A 19785-nucleotide genomic window follows, 5' to 3' on the forward strand; every position below is an offset into this window, starting at 1 on the left:
TCTCGGAAGAGTGGCCCCTCGCGCAGGTGCAGGCCCACAGTCGCCTGCTCTTCCTTGCCAGTGCTTCCAAGGACAGCACCTTAACGTTCTAGGACAGCAGGTCTTGAGAAATGTGCTTAGCTAGATCCCAGAATGGGGTTTTCATTTCAGTTTCCTTCCAAACTGCCTCGGAGTCCTGGTAGGCTTTGATATGACCTGTGGCTTCAGGCAGGGCAGGAAGCTGAAGGTGCCCTCAGCTTGTGCCCAAGCACTGAAGGTAGAGCAGCTGCAGTATGGGCACTGCACTTGCACTGTATTGAGGTCCCAGTGGCAGTCAGTGTCCCTATTAGTGCTGACAATAAATATTTGTGCCTCAATTAATATACACGGAGTACTTGTTTTGTGACAGGAATTGTCCCAGGCCCTTTGCACACATCTTTATTTTACTTAAGCTGCATGACTCTTCAAGGCACATATATCCATTTAACAGATGAAAAAACAGAGGCTCCCTTTAACTCCTCTCCTTAGGGAACCAGAATGTTTATTTTAGCTCCCAGAGGAAAACTCCAGCACCCACTGCAGACTAGTGTACGCCTTCCCTAAGAAAGCTACCTTCCAGTTTCATCCCTGAGGCACCTTATTCCCTGGAGTGCTCTGGACTCTACCCTCAAAACCAGGTAAGTTATTAAAACTGGATCTGGACTTAATGGGCTGCTTTCTGCCTACAGGGCCAGCTAATTAGTCTTAATGATCTCATTATAGATTCTAAGTATTTCCAGCTGCTTCTTTACCCCTTATTGCCCCCCAACCCCCAACGTCTACTTTGCAGATAGTCTCTGCCAAGTCATGGACACAAGTGATATGTCGATGCAGTTTTCCCACCTATGAGAACATTAGCTACTTCTGATCAAGCTTCTCACTTGCTGGATCCTCTGGCTATCTCCCTTTGTGTTCCTTTATCTATGAGAAAAAACGTGCTTTGCCCAATCATTAGACATAAGGACACATTTTAAAAACTATTTGACTTTCACTGATCATAGGGCTGTAATATACCTATATAGGGCAAATAAACACGAATCTGTTTATTTGATAGAAGCTGGGAAAGTAATCCCTTCTCCCTTCTTCTCACTGCACCCAAGCCTCAAATCAATCATTCAGTTCAAATAGTTCACCTAAAAATGAAGAAGAAAGTTACTTTTCTTAATTGATTGAGAAGTAAAAGGTGAAGTAACAGCTTAGCAACAGTGAATGAGGATGTGTGGTCAGAGGGCTACAATGTACATGACTGACCTTGGGCACGTCTTTTAATCTCTGTACCTCATCTGTCTAACAGGTAAACAATGTAATATCTATTTCATGTCGGCTGTTCTGAGGATCAAACAGTATAATGTATGTGAAATGGTTTGCCAACTGTAAATGTGTAAACATGTTAATTATTATTACTAAAGAAAAGGAAAGTTTCCTTCCTCTGTATTTTTACTTCTATCTTTAGTAGCTATTTCTAGAATAGTCTTCCTTTCTTATTCAACTCATTTACTTGTTATTTAATATTTCTCAAATGTAAGCTAGAGACATCTTCAGGTGCCAAGTACCTGCCATCAGCCACAAAGGTGGATGGATGCTATGCTACCTTCATCCCTATAGAGAGAACTGTTTCTTCATGACTAGAAACTCTATTTTCATATTAGCATCTCCGTGATCATGAAAACATATAACTGCATCTTAGAGTCTGAATATCTGAGGGAAGCATGCTTCTTATCTGAGCAGTTCAAGATAAGGCTCATAAAATGTCCAAGGAAAGCAACTGTCAGTGAACTGAGCATTTCTGAATGTGTGGCTGGTAGAAACCTAATTTGCAATGAATATTTAGTTCTCCATAAAACAAAAAGCCTTGTTACTGCTCTTTTCCACACTTCCCCTCTCCAGTATTTGTCAACTGACTTCACCTCCTTTCAAATTAAACAAAATAGAAGGTTTTTATTTATTCCAGTATTTTAGACTGAACAGCTCCCTGGAGGTTCTCCATTTACTGGCTTGGGTAATACTATCTTTGCTTTAGTTTATTAGATTGACAAAGTTAATTTAAAAATAACCTAGGGAACTTTAAGTGATTCTTGGAAGGGCTAACATGCATGCACATATGGTCGGTCACCCATTTCCTTCTGTGTGTAACTTATCTCACGAAGGGAATTTATGTAGATTCATCATTTCTTAGAATACAAAAAATATGTTGCCAACATGAAACATCATCATTCTGATGATGAAATGCTTTCAATTCTTTACTCCATCTAGTTTAGACAAGGAGCAATTTGATAAAATCGCCGTACAACTGTTTATTGCCAACGCTCCCCCCACCCCATTTTCATCTGAAATACAACCTGGGGCACATAGCATCTGATTAAATTCATACAAAGCACAAATTATTGAACAGAAACCAAGATGCATTTCAAAGTAAGTATCAATTAATGTGACACCCAATTTCTAATCACTCCAATGTGCAAGGCTGATACACAAAACATATCTAATTTATTCTGTAGAATTCAATTAGAATATATTTTATATTTCTATCCAAGAATCACATCCAATGGTTTGCTAGCAGGTTGGTTAGGTGTTTTTTCCTAGTAGATTCTTACGAAAAAAGAAAAATAATCAGTGTTATAACTAGTTCCTCCTCAAATGTTTCTTCATTTAATTTGAGACAGATTTCTCATTACCTAATATTTTTCTTCTTTCTTTAATACATGGATCTGTGCTGCTCTTGGCAAGAGCACTCTCTCTTTTCTCCAGGTTTCTGCGACAGTGAACACAGGATAGAAAACCATAAAACCATACACATAGGGATCCTACAGCCTAGTTTGTGAGACAAGGCTTCAAAGAATAAAACTGTTCAACAACACCCTACAAGTGATCGTCTGTGAAGTAGTAACACTTTTTCTCTTCAACAGAAAACAACAAACAACTGATCCAGCACAAGAGTGGCCAAGCGCAGCTGATCATTGTGCAAGCAATCAGCCATTGGTCAAAGCTACTCCCAGAGAACGCGACAGGCAGCTGGCTCCAGGGCCCGGTGATGGCATCTTGGTCACAGTGCACTTGTGTGTCCTGCTTCCCACTAGAACTTATTGAGTGCTTACAATGTAGAGATACTGAGATTGGGCCAGAAAGCCTGGGCAAGACAAAGCCCATAAACTGAAGGAGTTCAACATGTTTTGGGAAGAAGAGCCGCTCTGGTTCTTAATGAGGGAAAGAAGCCTTGATGCTTTATACCACAAACCATCACTTGATGCTTACAATATACATTATTTTAAAAGCAAAAACACTGATAAGGAAAGAATTTCTTTTAAAAAAATGTACAAGTTCCAGGAGTGCAGTTGCTTTTGTTTTTCATTTTATCTATATCCAATTCAATTTATTTATATCTAATACCTACCATGTACAGGTACTTCCACATAGCCTGTTTTTTTCTTCTATTTCTTACAATGTATCTAAAAAGTGCTTGCAATCCTATACAATAAAAGGCTAATATGCAGAATGACCAGTTGCTATGATGCACACTGACCACTAGGGGGCAGACGCTCAATGCAGAAGCTGCCCCCTGGTGATCAGTGCACTCCCACAAGGGAGCACCGCTCAGCCAGAAGCCGTGAGCCGGGTTCATGGCTGGCGAGTGCAGCAGCAGTGGCGGGAGCCTCTCCCGCCTCCGCAGCAGAACTAAGGATGTCCAACTGCCGGCTTAGGCCCGCTCCCCGTGCCTAAGCTGTCAGTCGGACATCCCCCAAGGGCTCCTGGACTGTGAGAGGGTGCAGGCCAGGCTGAAGGACCTCCCCCCCCTGCCGCCCGAGTGCATGAATTTCATGCGCTGGGCCTCTAGTATAACAATTATTTACCTCAAAAAAACTAACTAAAAAAAAAGTCAATGTATACTTTATATTGTTATGGGTTAAATATTTCAAAGAAATCTGGTGAAAGCTAATAAAGTCCTACTACTTATTCAAAATTATATACGATTACTTCAATTTCTCAGACCTCACAGTTAACACTAAGCACATATAGAAGTCATCTTCAAAAAGGGGGTGTGCAATGCCAGGCACTTCTGGGCATCACCGGGTCTACTAACTGTCAGTGCATTAAGTTAGCTGTGCTGAGAGCACTCACAGTGCTGTCCTGTTGTTTAAGCGACCCCAGATTTATGGGGGTTCTTATCTATGCTGACCTCATGAAAAAGGACCTGGGTCCATTCCATTGCTAGGTCCTGAAGATGTGGGTGATAGGGTCCTACTTCTAGGAAACCTCCTCCAGGTGGTTCTCTGTAACTTTGGTCTCCCCATTTCTTTCACTCTATCTGTTAGAGTCATCCAAAGAGCATGTATAAGGCTTGGGAAAGAATTCAGTCTAGACAAGGGATTCATCATCATCTTTAATGCTTGGGCAACCAGGAAGCAAGAGGGCAAGCTCCTTGAGGGCAGGGGCCAATATGGCAAGGTCTTTGTGGTGCCCTCAGAGCTCAGCACAGTGTGCCCTCTAACTGATTACTGAGAACAATGACAGTATACCTGGCCTGCTCCTCTTATCTCCAAGGCAGCAGCCAAGACGTAGCACAGGCCAGTGTGCAGTATGCAAAGCTGTCACTCAGCTGGATCTCCCACTGGCCTGGTAGCAGATGATTGGGTTTTGCATGCCTGGTTTACACTCTTCAAATATTTATAGACAGTTCCCTTTGCCTCTAGCCCTAGTTGTCACTTAGCCAAGTTATACATACATGGCCCTTTTAATCTTTCCTTAGAAATCAATCCTGCTCAGCTCCTTAATCATCCTAGTTGCATTTCTCTCAAGTTTTGGCTGTTCGTCTTTCTGGTAATTTATTCTGTTGAAATGCATAAAAAAAATACAGGTGTGAAGCAGAGAAGGTCTTGGTCACCTTCCAATTACGAAGATCAGTGCCTTTTACATGCAAAATAAAATTATTCAACCTCTTTCCTTTTGTATGATCACGTTTTTAAAAATTCGTATTTAAGATGATGGATTAATGAATACATTGCAAAAGAAAGGAAGAAAAGATATCAGTATTATACTCTCAGAATATCACCACTGATTGAACTCTCTCTCTCTCATGTGTCTATAAACTGATTAATTTAACCTGCAGCATTGAGACATGGAGAACAATGGGAACTGAGAGTAATGTGGTCCCCACAGAGAGGTGTAATGTCCCTCCCTAAGGTGCCCTCCTCCTGCGGATACTTCTGGCTAACGCTAGCTTTCAATGAAAAAATTAAACACGAGTTAATTTCCCCCATTATAAAAGTAGTACATTAAAGAAAATTTTAGGTAATCAGAAATGAGGAAATGTTACTTATAGTCCACTACTCAAAGACAACATTTAACATTTTTGAATAATTTCATTTAAGTCTTTTTTGATGTATTGTTCCTCCCCCCCGCAATAGGCATGATAATACCATTTGCATAGTGTAATACCTTGCTTTTCCCACTTACTATTATAAGAGACATGTCATGTCTTGCATTGTCTTCAAATTGTTATTTTTAATGACCATATATTACTCCATCAAGTAAGTGGGTGTGCCTAATTTTACAATTCCCTATGTTAGACATTTACATTGTTTCTATGTTTTCTTTAGATTAAATGTCATTATAAAGAAAATCTTTGCAAAGCTTTTCTGTATTTAAGATTGTTCCTAGATTCCTAGCAGTAAAATTAATGTTCCAAAGGACACCCGGAAAATAAATTTAGAGGAAGTAAAGAATTAATGCAAGTACTACTTGAAGTGAAAAATACCACCTTAAGTACAAAGATTTGTCTTCTGGTTCTGATGTTAACAAGTGAGCGCTCAAATCTTAGAAAGCTGTAGAAAACTGCTGGAGGTGGCAAATGCGGCAAGTTAAATGTGGTCCTCTCAAGTATTTCCCATCTTTATCCACAGGTATACCGGTAATCCTTATCAAATCAGCTTAAATTCTTACCCTTACCTAGATCTACCATCAGAAGGCGAGTGAGGGCTGTGTAGAAGGTTGTTCGGCACCTGAAGTCACTGAGCCTGTCACTGTCACTGATGCCGAGGAAGGGGAAGTGTTCACTCTAATGAAAGCAAAAGAGCAGCCAAGTTACAAACGCGTTACCTAAGCCACCTGGAAATTCTAGTCATTAATGAGAGGAAATCAGACTCACCGTGTGATTTTTTAGCATGAACTTCACAGCATCTATCTTCACCAGTTTTTTTAAGAGGATATAGGTAATAAAAGTTAAGGAATTTGGCGAAATATAACTGTCTTATCAACAGGTAATAATTCACAAAGTGACACTGAATTACAATGGCACCAATGCCTACTTATGAGGAATAAATATTATTTTGAAAGAGAGGTCCTAGAGAAATGTCCTTCAGACTGTTAAGAATGGCAATCTATTATTAACCAGTGCAATTACTTTTCTCATCTTATACATGTTCTCGTCCTGGAGAGGAAGAATTAATTTTATAATTAAGACAAAAACTTCTTTACTATTAAAGCCTTCGTAGTGCAAAATTAAAACTGACCTTTTTTTACATTTTTGATGTAATGTGAGAACTTCTCTTTACTTAATATTACTTCATAATAAAATAATGATAAAAGACCCATGATAAGCTATCAAGAAGGAGAAAAATGTTCAATTCTAAGAAACGATGAGCTCAGTTAGAAACTTAAGGAAAGTCTGCTTCAGATGAAGGAGATGGGAATACAGCCAGGAGGACGTAGCAGACTGCACGTTATCAAGGACTGAAGGTCAGGCTTAGAGCGCCTAATATTTCTCAAGTACCTATTGCGTGCAAGGAATTTCATGTGTAACTCACCTAATCTTCACAATTAGAGTGCGGAATATTATTTCTTATTTCTAGTCCATAGGTAAAACGATCACAGAGAAATTAAGTGACTTGCCTAAGGTAACACAGTTATGGATGGATAGTGCTGAGATCTGAACTGAGGTTTGACTCCAAAGACCACATTCTTTCTACTGTACCGAACCATCATCCGAACAGTTCAACGCATGACGAGAACATTACGAAATCATAAGCATGATCACAGGCCTAAAGAATTTCTGGTTAAAGCTGTCATCAAAACATCGTCTTCATTTACTTTATCCAGTCACATGTTTTCTGCTACAGCCCAGGGCCTCTCTGGGTGGATCCCTGCCTACTTGCTCATGCCCTTCTTGCAGGCTATAAGAACCTTAAATGGCACCGTTCATGTTCCCATGAAAACACTGATTCTTTCCCTTCACATCGTCTCCAAGTATAGAACTCTCTCTGTTGCCTCCGTACAGGGACACTGAAATCTAACTCGAGATTTTAGTCACTCAGCCGTGGATGTAAAAGAGTAGAAAACACATTGGAACACAAGTCAGGAAGCCTGGGCTTTCAGCTTAACCACACCATTCAGTGGGCTGGAGGTGCCTGAGCACCATACTCAGCCACTCTGAGCCTTACTTTCCCTCTCCAACGAGTGAGGATGAAACCTATGCTCAAGTTGTCTGTCTTACAGGATTGTTGTGAGGATCAAATGATGAAAATGTCTTTTTCAATTTTAAACCAGGGAAGAAGACACAAAGATGCAGGGAATAAACGTTTACAGAATGTTTACTACTTACAAGGTTGATTCTCACAATCCCATGAGATAGGTAGTATCGCTTCTATTTTTCAGATGAAAAAACAAATCAAAAACATTAAATAGAACTTTCCAAGAGAAACGATTAGTATGACTTAGATCCAAGTCCCCTGGACTCTAAAGCCACCATTCCAGTGGCATATGAGGCATGCACATCTGCTCACCTCCACGCCAGGACGCTTTCTAGGGACAGGGCTGCATCCATGCGCTCTCCTCCTCACACTGTGTTCAGTGGGTGCCCAATGAACTGAGTGTTTCTGGCAGGCTGAAGGGCAAGGAGATCAGGGCTGACAGGTAGCAGGTCTTTCCCTGCCTACGAAGCTGCACATTTGATTTTTTTCCAGTGTAAATCACTGAGCAGAAGAACTGCCACTCAAACTTCACTCAGTTAAACAGGGTGGGGGGCAATAAACTAAGAAATACCTTAAGTAATTACCAAATACAATTCTCTTAGAATTGCAAAGTTAAAACTGACAGGGTCTGTAGGTAATCAGGATGCTGCCATTAATAGGAAATTCCTATCAGTGCTGCTAATAAACAGCAAGTCCTGTTCTGACAACAGAATATTTATGGGAGCAATAAACAGAACATTCACAGGAAGACTCTCGTCTGCCAAAGACACACTTTCTGCAGAACTGCATCTGTGCACTTTGAACCAAGGCCAGCCTCACTGCCTTTTAATTATATTCTAAAGAACAAATGATTAAGAGTAAATATTGTTTCAATAAAGAAAAAAATGAGAGCTCATCAGAATATTTATATTCCCTTATAGGAATTCAATTCAAAGCTAGTTATGGTCCTTAAGAGGGTCTGTAATGTTTTAAAACAACAACACACAAGGCAAATGGAGCCCTGGCCAGGTGGCTCAGTTGTTTGGAGTATTGTCTCATATACCAAAAGGCTGCAGATTCGATTCCCAGTCAGGGCATGTACCTAGGCTGTGGGTTCGATCCCCCATCAGGGTGTGTACAAGAGGCAGCCGATGGATATTTCTCTCTCACATTGATGTTTCTCTCTCCCTCTCTCCCCTCTTTCTCAACATATCCTTGGGGGTGAGGACTAAAAATAAAAAGGCAAATGGCTAATCATATTATGATTTTTATACTTTTATTATATTCTTTTCTAGGATTTTATAAGTTGCATAAAATTTTAGTTGGTGGGAGCATTTTAGCTGCGTGGCTTTCTGAATAGCACATTACAGTGAATGTGATGATGGCAGTTAACAGCAACAGCAGGAGTCTAGAGACATGAGTAAGAGAATTCAGGAAAGGTCACACACAAAACATGTAATGGTAAAACCAAGATTCAAGTCCAACTTTGACTGTCAAGTATAGTTCTTTTCACTAAGTTACATCATATCCATTTGATTTGAAAGAGGCCAGTGATTCTGCACAGATTATGAGCTTCTTGAGACACAACTGAAGCTGTAACTAAGTCCCAGAGGGAACAGGGAAACTGTTCTTTCAGGAAGGAACCAATTCATTAATGAACTTTCATCACATCCAGACTGAGCAAACTCCATAGCCTGGCTGATAATAACTCACCGAACAAAATTCCTTTCTGTATCCACGTATCCTTTAAAGAGGAGGATAACGAAATTGAGAATGAACTGTTTTCTTAAATTACAGGAGTACCACACACTTTAATTTAGCAGCTGATGGGCACAGTAGCAACAAGTACAACTTCAATTCATGGTAGCAAGCCTTTACTGAGTATCTGCCATGTTTCATCAAACCTACACCACTGATTATAAGAAACATAACTCTAGGTGCTATTAAGAAAGACAAGATGCTTAAAAATACCTTCAACTGTAAGACATTTGATTTACAGAAGTGTTAAAATGTGAAGAAATTTCTGTTTGAGAATCAAAAGAATAGTGTAATAATATGATATTCATTCACTAAGTACAAGAGGGTGGATGATGGCACTAATCTAGTCGATTATTTAAAAGTCATATATGTTTACAAACAGTTTTTGTAGATAGAATTAGACGCCGATGATAAAAGAGAGTTCACGGATAAGAAAATTACATGTTTGAACTTATTGTAGATAGGTACAAAGTATAGTTACTGAACTATTGGTTCAGTTATTTCACAAACAGGGTTATGCCAATAAACCCTACTAAACTAAAAACTCCGAATAGGTGTAACCAAAATGAGGCATCTTAAGGGATACTAATAATCATGTACAAGGAAGAGGGGTTAAAGGCTTAGTCACCCAATAAGAGGGATAACAATATGTTCAAATGCCCTCTAATAACTTATAACCTCACCAGAGAGAGAACTGGCTAATGCCAAGTTATATTATATTCATCCTCAGATATACAGATAAGAACTAGGTTTTCAGGAACATTAAGAAAATTAAAGATGATAGGAATGAAAATGAAGGCTTGCTATTTAGTGAGCACCTACTACATGATAGGGTCAGTAATACCAGGTGCTTTATTTTTGTTAGATAGCACAAATATATTGTTATGTATTTATTATTTTATTTAATCCATATAAAATCCTAAGAGATAGATAATATTCCCTTTCTACGGATGAAGAAATTGAGCCTCCAGAGAAATTACATGACTTGTTCATGTTCTTTCAGTTAACACAGTGACTAAGGATTGTAACTATTTCAGGATGGCTTTACTAAGTCTTCAGCAAGACCTAAAAAAATTTAAAAGACATCCAATTGAGTTATGATGGGTCAAATGAGGAGAACAGCATAGGTGGTGATTCAGTGAAAGACCATGAAAGGTGTCAAGGGGGAGGTAAAATGAATTTCCTTGGCCCAAGGAAAAGTATCAAGTACAAATTGTGGTTGAGTGGTGGATCAGAAATTAGTTATGGGAACTCAATAAGTCAAGTACCATTAAAGGACTCAAGTTCAAATCAATAATTTTACGTTGACCTGAGAAGCAAGTAGAAGGAATTCTGGGCTTTTGGGAAGATAAATGATCAGATTAAAACAATACTCAAGGAAGGTAATCTTGTGAGGCAAGAATTTAAAGAACTGCGTGAAGGTCTGAATAAGCTGGCTACAGAAGAGTAGAAAGGATTCTCACACTTGATCCTAGTATAAAAGCGAACAGAGCAGATAAATTATGGGATGCCTTTTCCATGGATAATAGAGACAGAAAACAGGAAAATAAATCAACATTTCTTTTGATGAGAAATGTTAATAGACGTATGCCTGAGGGATGTATGCTGAAGCTAGTTTTATTTAACATTCTCAAAGCCATCTGGAAATGGTGGTATTCATTGAAATAAAGCAATACATTTTAATACTGTTTCACCAAAGCAGAACTACTACTGGTTATTACTAAGTATTTCCTGTAACAGACATTCCTTCTATCCTTCACCCTTATTTTATTCTAGACTTCTGCTTCATTTCTCATCCTCTACTCTCCTGACCCTCACCTCATTCAGGATGCATCCCAGGGGTGGGAAGATCGGTGACAGGGTGAGGATGTCTGGTTTGCATATTACTTGCATGCTTAACAATTTATGTTTAGCTATGTCTAAATGACCTTGACTAAAAAGAGCTCACTCAAAGCCAAACCAAAATGTCACATGCCCACATTATGTTTAATGTGTAGATTTTCAGAAATTTAGTATGTAATTTATTTGAGTCCAATTTTTTAAAAAAAGGAACTCTGTTGATAATACTGTGGGGAAAAAAAAAAAGCCACATGCTAACCTGACAAGCTCAGGGAAGGCCTGCATGGCAGTCTTACAAACTTAAAGACCTAAAGTAACCACAAAGTATGGTCTGAAATTAAAACTTTATCTAAAAGCAGTTATGGTGGGTAGTCATGTCCTAGGCCGGTATTTTCCTTGACAAGGTCAATCTTTACCTTAACTGAGCCTATTGTCTTTTTGCATCTATGATAACATATCCTTGAGTTGTCTCCATAACTTGTAATTTCCCTTTTCTGGACTCCTTGGGCACAACCTAATGTGCCTGGGCCCAGGACAGATACCACACATTCCTTCATTGTTATTGTTATCATGTTAATTGTTGACTGTTAACTATCCTGCATTCACTTAAGTATGTGTCTATCATTTTACTTTTTATCCAATCCCAGGGGTCCCCCCCCACCCCCGTTTTGCTTTCTCCTGCCTCTCTAATCTATCACCAATGGATTTCTTGTAACCCACCTACATCCCCTCCTTTGATTGCAATGTATAAAAATAGATGAAAGACCGCCATTCTCTGGAGCATTATCTCAAGCCGTTGAGGTTCTGCTTCCCGGCAATTGTTGACAGTTTGGCTCAAATATACTCACAAAAATTCTTTACAGGTTTGAATGTTTTTACGTTAACAATACAATCTTCTTTGAGCTCTTAGTAGAAATATAGGAAAGGAAGTCTGGAATCAGAATCAGTTCTGTGAAGGCAGGGACTGTGTCTCATTTGTCCTTCTGCCCTGTACTGAGCAAATGCTTAATTAATATTTGCTCATTGAAAGAGGCCAGTAAGATAAAGTAAATCATTAAGATGAGTATGGAATTAAATTAAAAAATCACTATTTTATTCTTGCTCAAGATTAAATCTAAATAAGGATGTTGTTCTAGTTTATTGCACTTAAAAGACAAATGAAGCTGGAAGAGGTTTGGGGCTGAAAAATAAAATCAGGGTGACTAAGTAGTTTGGACAGGAAATAAGACTCTGTGGCTTGCAAACATGAAAACCATTGAAATAAACTAATAGATAAGTAGATCTAAGATGCACATGGGTAGGAATTATATTCACCAAATCCTGGTGTACAGGAACTTGCACACGGTCCTGCCTTTGGTTCAATGCTTTGCTATTGAGGTTTTGAAATTCTTAATAACTTAGGAACAAGGCACCCCACATGTTCATTTTGTCTGGGCCCGGTCAATTATGTAGGTGGTCTTGGAGTAATACGGATAAGTTATTAATCCTAAGAACTGTTGATGTTAAGAGTAACAACAGGGTAAAAATGAGTTTGGATACTTTCATGAATTAATGTAGAAGTCTTTTATGGGGTCTGTTTTAAAAAGCTAAAGATATTTTTGGGTTTTCTTAAAGCTCTGAGGATGATGTAATAAGGGCAACTACCAACAGAGGGCCTAATAGAAAATAAAAATCCATTCTCATTATTATCTATCTGAAACCCAAAATTAGACACATGTCACTGCTGTAAATTTGAGCAAATAAGCAAACTGCAATAGAAATATTGATCAAATATTTTTCAAAGAACAAACAGCTTGAAATAATGATTAATAAACAAATAGAATTTTGGATGAAATGCAACCCTTGCTTCCTTCTTTCTTGGCATTTACCATAGGTTTAGTCTGTCTCATTGCTCTGTATGACCCTCATTTCCTCCAGTTTTCCCAGCAGCTTCCTTGTTCTGTCATCTGAGCAATCTCGTCCCTTCCCCAGATAGAAAGCAGAGTTTCTGCCTCCAAAACACTTCACAAAGGAGAAGGACCCCTGCGCCCGGCTGCGGCGGGCTGCCCAGGGCACGCCATTTCACCTGTGCATGTCCGAAAAGCTACTGCTTGGAATCTGGAAGTCGGGAAATGTAGTCTTGGAAATTTAAAGACTATGTTAAAAAGTTACTCAGATGTATTTGCCGCATGGATTTTATATGCCCCATGTAATGAATTTGATAGGAAGACAAACTTTCTATCAAAAAAGGCCTCTGGATTTTAAAATTACGATAGTCTTAAACAATCTGGAAACCTTCAAATTTGGCAAACAGAAACCTTGGGGTAAAATGCAAGACTTGCTCCAGTTAAAATCCAGGGACTTCACATATTGGCAGCCTCCTCACAAACATTATTATTTAGGGAGGTAGGCCGCCTTTTCCTAGCGAAGACAAAGTCCTATAGAGAATGGAAGGAGAACGAGACTTCTGTTTAGGACATCCCATTCTATTGTCTAATGATCTTCAGGCAGTTCTCAAAGTACAGTCCCTGAGCCACCAGCATCATCTGAGACTTGCTGAAAATGCAAATTCTCAGGGCTCAGTCTAACATATCCCAAAACCTCAATCTGGAGGTGAGGTCTAGCATTTGTATTCCAATAAGAACTCTAGTGATTCTGAAGGTCACTATAGTTTGAGGCTACTTACTACCTTTGGGTAAATGAACATAGGCTTTTTTTTAGCACTTCCTAAAAATTAGGATCTTTATGTTTTCAATGCTAAATAAGTGGTCAGACACAAGGACACAAAAGTTCAGAAACTGGCTTTGAGGACCATAAACACTGAGTAAGATTCACTCTGAAGAAGATAAAAACAGAAAAAAAGTTATCTGAAAATATGCATTATAAAGTCATAAGGAACATTTAAACACTTTATTGTAACATAACATGCTTTTCATCCTTTACTAATATTTTAATATGAATATATAAACATATTTACATTAACAGGGATCAATCAGTGATGATTTTTTATCCTGTATACTGTTTCTATTTCTGAAGCATGACATCTTATTTTTAACACAAAAATAATGTATTGCTTTAAAAATCAGGACTTAAAAACAAATTATAATAAAGAAATCGATAGGAAACAACAAAACATGCATTAAGTAGCCAGCAACTGCACTGAAATAGATACACCACTCACATATTCCATTATGTAAATGAATTCAAAGATATTTCATGACTGATCAGCTAGAAGGGACATAATGATTTATAATTCAAATAACTGAGCACTGAAATCAAATTGAGCTAATATATATTTCTAAATATGCAAACCTGAAATAATTGTTAAAAAATATAAATCAATGTACCCCGGTTGAAACCATTCGTATCCGTTAGTTTAAAATGTTATAGCTTTTAAACTTTTATCTAATAAGTTTTCTGAAAATATGATTTTTTAGTAACTTTAGGAAGTGCTCAAATGCAATAAATAGCTTATAAGACAAAAGGTTATAATTGTAGGATTAAATAATATATACAAAATATAAGGAGATAGGAGAAGGATCTTAATAGCAGACACAAATAAACTAGGCATTATGCAAATTATACTAAAAAGAATACAAATCAAATTAATTTTATATTAGATTTCAATTTCAACCTAAAAGATAGGGTAAATCGAAACAATAGATATGTGCTATAAAATAACTGGTTTCTTTCTAGATAATATGCTCTCAGAGTAATTCATTGTGAAAAGGCCAGAGTTTGCAATACTAGGAAGTACTTATAAACCACTTCATATGTTAGAAATAAAGAGTATTTCAGCATTATTATTTTTTTAAAAAAATACAGGTTCAGGTTTTTTTTTAATAAGAAAAAATACATATCTTAAAAAGCCAAAATGACCACTGGAATTGGGTTGTACATCACTTTCCAGTAAAAAGGAAAAACAGCCTGGACAGGTGTAATTTATCATTTTTCTGATTTAATATCAAAGAAATATATTAAAATAATAAAAAGAATCCTGAAATCCTCAAAATTTGTAGTGATAAATAGCCCTCCCTGACTTTATTGCATTATACCTACTAACAGAAATATTGCATGGTGGATTTTGCCAGACAAGGACGATTATTTTCCAATAAAAAGTTGCATATTAAATTCCAGCACAAAAGTGGGTGTCTAATACTTTGGAAATCTTTTATGGCTTGCCAAGAAACACAATTTTAAAGTTAACTAATACAAACATATTCCTGAAGTGAACCTACATTAAAGATTTCTCTCCAATGCCCCCATTTTCAGGAAGTTATCTTCATATTAAAATAATAGCTAATCTTAGTGGTTAACTAAATCAACATTTATTTTTTACACTGTTCTCTCTCATTGGTAGAAACACGACAGTATTATCAATTAACCTAATAAGAAAAGATGATTCTGGTTTTAGATTTTAAAATCTGCTAATGAGGGAAAATTATAAACATTTTAATGTGTACTGGGAAGTCTCATTTTAGAGTAAATAAGATGTTGAGTTGATAGGACCAATAATCAAAAGTGTTCAAAACACTTAAAATTTTCTTCTAATTCCTTTGTGCCTCTTAACTAATGAAAAGGATATTCTTTTCACCTGAACACTACCAAAGACATACTGATTCTTAGAAATTCATTTTTATAAGGTAATATTTTAGAACATTTTGACCTTATTAAAAATACCTAGCTAATGGAATGCACTTGTTAGGCTATTCATATAAATGATCAAATATATAGTAAAAAGGATATCCAACAGAAAGGTCATTTAGGAACTGAAGAGTCCTCGAAATTACAGGCTCACATCTTCCCCAGTATTTAAGGTTTGTAACACTAAATATAAACAAAAAGTTTTAAATTGTAAGTAAGGTATTTGCTTGTATAGGGAAAACATGGAAATAAACATACATTCATGTAAGTTAGAAGACCTAAATCACAAAATACCAATGGAACATTTTCCATTCTATTCTTTTTATAGCACATTCAAAATATATACAGTCAATGTACAAATGGTGCATAATTCTATACATTTAGTTTTATAAATGAAAAAGCTGCCTAAGTGTTTCACAGGAAGAACATTAAGTTTGTATCTGAAACAAACATATGTGGGGATGGATAGCAGGAGCTACAAGGAAGTCAAATAGAGGCTCACAGTTACTCCCAAGAAACAAACCATCCAACTTGTGGCTCCAAAACTCACTTCTTATGCTTATGATTGTTTATCTAGCTTTATTCTCTGGAAGCAAGATAGTATTATTTATGTGTTACACAGATAAAGTGGGATGCCGAGTGGAGGCACACCAGTTTAGGCCAAGTGTAAAAGTTTTATCTATGACTAGGAACTAGTGAATTCTGCTAGTACTGTAAGGATAATTAATTCAGTTTCCATGAATATGTCTCTGACAGCCATAGCTTCCTGTTGGAGGCAATGAAAGCCCTGTCCTTAGGTAATCAAACCTCTCTCAATGATTCTAATTTGCAAAAATCTCTTCACTCGGTCTTCGAAATTGGGTGTTTTCTTTTAAATTAAAAAAAAAAAATGCTACCCAATTGACTTGAAGAGCCAGAGTCTGTGAACTTTGTAAAACCATGTCTTGATGCTGCACACTGCAGTTGTGTGGAGACCATGACAAATAACAATGTCATCTGGATGGTGAACTTTAAATATGAGAAATTAAGTTTCAATTAAAAACTATGCTATCATCCTAAGAATTAAAACTCAATTTTTAAAGTCTTTTATTAAGAAAATTAATATTTACGAAGAGATTTAAACACAGTAAAAGGTCTATTAGATTCAAACCATCAACAACAAAAGAAAAATCAAAAACCAGAGCAGGAACTCACATTTTCGTCATGAATGTTTCTAGAACGTGATTGTCATCTGTTATTCCTAGCACTTCTGACATCCGGGCATATACCTGCATGAAAACAATTGTTAAAAACTTTATCATTAACATATATTTTCAAAAGACTATCACATTGAACAAATGGAAGATTTAACTTGTAAGTAAGGTATTTGCTTGCATCTACACTAAAGTAGGAAGTAGGTAGGAGAGCAAATGAAGAATTTTTAAAAATGTTTACAATTTTAAAATTTACCAACTTTTTCTTCTGGGAAGCATCTCACTTATTTTGAAACACATACACACCCCTCTCACATACTCATTTCACTCCCAGCACACTACATACTTTTTTCCCCAAAGAGGGAACTAGTACCCTCCTTTCTCAAAGACAGGCGTATGCACGTGAAGGGCTAGACACTGGAGTGCCTCGGTAAAAGGCTCCAACATTCACAAAGCTTCTATCCATTCCAGATTTCAGCAAACCGCCAAATAATTCAGGACTACGTTAGGCTGTTATAAAAAATAATTTCAAAAATAAAGCGAAAGAATTTATAGAAATTCTCAAATATCCCTCGATTAAACTCCCCCAAATAACAGAGATAGGTCTTACTTTCCACACTGAAACTGAAATTCCAGGCTCAGGAAGTCTCTGCAGAGTGCATCGGGGCCTGGGAATCCACTAAGCTTCCAATTAGGGATCGTTGGTTGCAGAGTTTGGGGTGCAACATTTCAGTCCCAACCCAAGCCACACTGAGCTGATAAACACATAGCCCACTTCGACTGGGACAATGCCACCGGCAGCCAATGGAATATTCCCTAATACCCTGGCAAAGCTGAGAGGTGGGTTAGTTAACACCTCCACACTCCCTGATGCTCTGGTGTGATTCCAGGCTATCCCTGCCAGACACCAGCTGTATAGGATTTCTCTTCTGCGATTTGATCCCCGTGATTGTTTTCTCACTTTCTTGACCAGCCTATTTCCTATACGGTATGGCAATCTAGCTTCCACTCTCTCCGCCTTGTTTTTCATGTGTAAACAACAGCTTGATATGCTGCCATAGGTCATGAAGGTGAGAGAGAAATCACAGGATGTCCAGAGCTGCAGGGTTATACAAGGGAGGAAGGCTGTTCATTGCACAGTCTCGTATATTTGGATTTAAGCACTATTCAAACCAGAAGCTTGTGTTCCAGGTTTTCAACCTAAGTCCTATGACCAAAAAAAGCTCCTCAGGCCCATAGAGGAAATCAGAGAGAGAAAAAAAGAGAAAGCAAAGAGAGGGGGAAGATGGGGCAGGTGGAGAGGGCAGGAGAAGGAAAGAGCCAAGGGTGGAGGGGAGAAGCTGGGGGAGAGACAAAGGAAACTGATATCCAAATTGCTGTTGCCTCTTCTGCTAACTTCTGAGCCCTACAGAAAAGCACTTCAATGACTGTATCTCTGACTGTGCGCACGAGAGTAGGCCTTCATCTCTTACACGACTGAAGCGATCACTGTGTTGGTAAGATGTCTGGGGAACAGAGGGAGCTAGGAAGAGAGAACCTAGGGAAGTCAGTCACCACCAATCCCCAATGATCAGAAATTTTTAAGCACATGGCAGGCTCAAAGGAAGAATGGTATGTAGAAAGGGAAGTTGCCTATCTCACCATGATCTCGAACCTTTCTCATAGGTGGGAGAGAATTGGGTCCCTTGGAAAAATTGGTGTTGATATGATTACTGGCATACAAGGCCCTTCACAACTTCACCCCCAAACTACTTCTCCTCTACTGTTTCCCTTAACATGGAGCCACATGAAATAAATGCAGCTGGGTAACAGGTTTCTCAGGCAATTTCGGATCTCCATGAGTTCAAGTGCTTCATTTTGCCTGAATTTGCCTTCTTCCCCCTCTTCCCGATTCCCATTCAGAAGTCATCTCTCCTCCCTCCAGCAGTGAGCTGTCCCCTGTCATGCTACTGTTCACTGTAGTTGTTTGGGTGTCCATCCTCCCCCCCTGCTCTGTACTGTATTTTTGTAAAATCAGATTTTATATTTTTAAGACTCTATAAATGCTTGTTTATGGCAAAACTCAGGCTTAATCAAATTTTGATTTTATCCATGCCCACTGAATAAAATATAATAACTAAAATGTGATTTTAAACATTTTAATATTAAAAATATATATTTTTTAAATTGATGGCTTTTTGTTGTGTCCCTGGCGCTCAAGAAAGGAGAGAGCTAGACAGGCGTCTGTTGTGCTCTGCTGTCAAAACAGTTCCTCAAAGCATCCGATTTGACCCAATAAGATACTAGAAAAAACGGTCAACATTGACACATGGCACTGCTTTAATCCACAATTATCCTTGTAACTTGCACCATTCCTTTTATCATCCATTAGCTTTGATTCCCATTATCCCATCTAGAACTGTGTCAACGCTTTTGTCCCTAGGGATTTCTCTCCACTACTAGGATCTGACAGTCAAGCTTGAGTACTAAACAGGATCATTACCTCTTAAATCCACTTATCTGATCTACTGAATAGTAAATTGAAAAGCTCATTAAGAGCAACAATCTGATTTGTTTTCACGTGTGACAGGGTCATTTAAAATCAATGTATGATTACTGCATTTCTTTTAAAAGACTGGCTCACATTTTCCAAGGCACCTTATCATCAGAGAACGCACAGATAATATGAAAATGTCTTTAAACTTTTGGAATTTAATTATGTCATAGACACACACAATTTAGGGGTGGGAAGTAATTTGTCCAGTGAGAAAAGATCTATACAACTGTTTATTATAAAACACAAGCCAATGAAAGTTTTCACAGAAAAATTCCAACACAATATCACTTCACCAAAAACCATTTCTATGACAGCCAGAAGAAAGTTCATCATGATCCTCATTTTAAGGAAGGATATAGAAGTTGGCATTGGAATG

The 19785-nt window shown here is 37.9% G+C and overlaps 1 protein-coding gene across 1 annotated transcript in view; it reads right to left on the reverse strand.

The window, feature by feature from the left end:
* The window catches only part of RANBP17 (RAN binding protein 17), a 210124-nt gene that overhangs the window by 67764 nt on the left and 122575 nt on the right, over positions 1-19785 (reverse strand). The window contains exons 15-18 of the mRNA XM_023764505.1: positions 16875-16948; positions 15783-15863; positions 6161-6224; positions 5962-6070 (exon numbers count right to left, since the gene is read on the reverse strand). Of these exons, the coding sequence (XP_023620273.1) occupies positions 5962-6070; positions 6161-6224; positions 15783-15863; positions 16875-16948 (328 nt within the window). The remainder of the gene's footprint in view (positions 1-5961; positions 6071-6160; positions 6225-15782; positions 15864-16874; positions 16949-19785) is intronic.

This window comes from Myotis lucifugus, unplaced genomic scaffold (assembly GCF_000147115.1).
Source record: "Myotis lucifugus unplaced genomic scaffold, Myoluc2.0 scaffold_333, whole genome shotgun sequence".
NCBI classification, from domain to species: Eukaryota; Metazoa; Chordata; class Mammalia; order Chiroptera; family Vespertilionidae; genus Myotis; species Myotis lucifugus.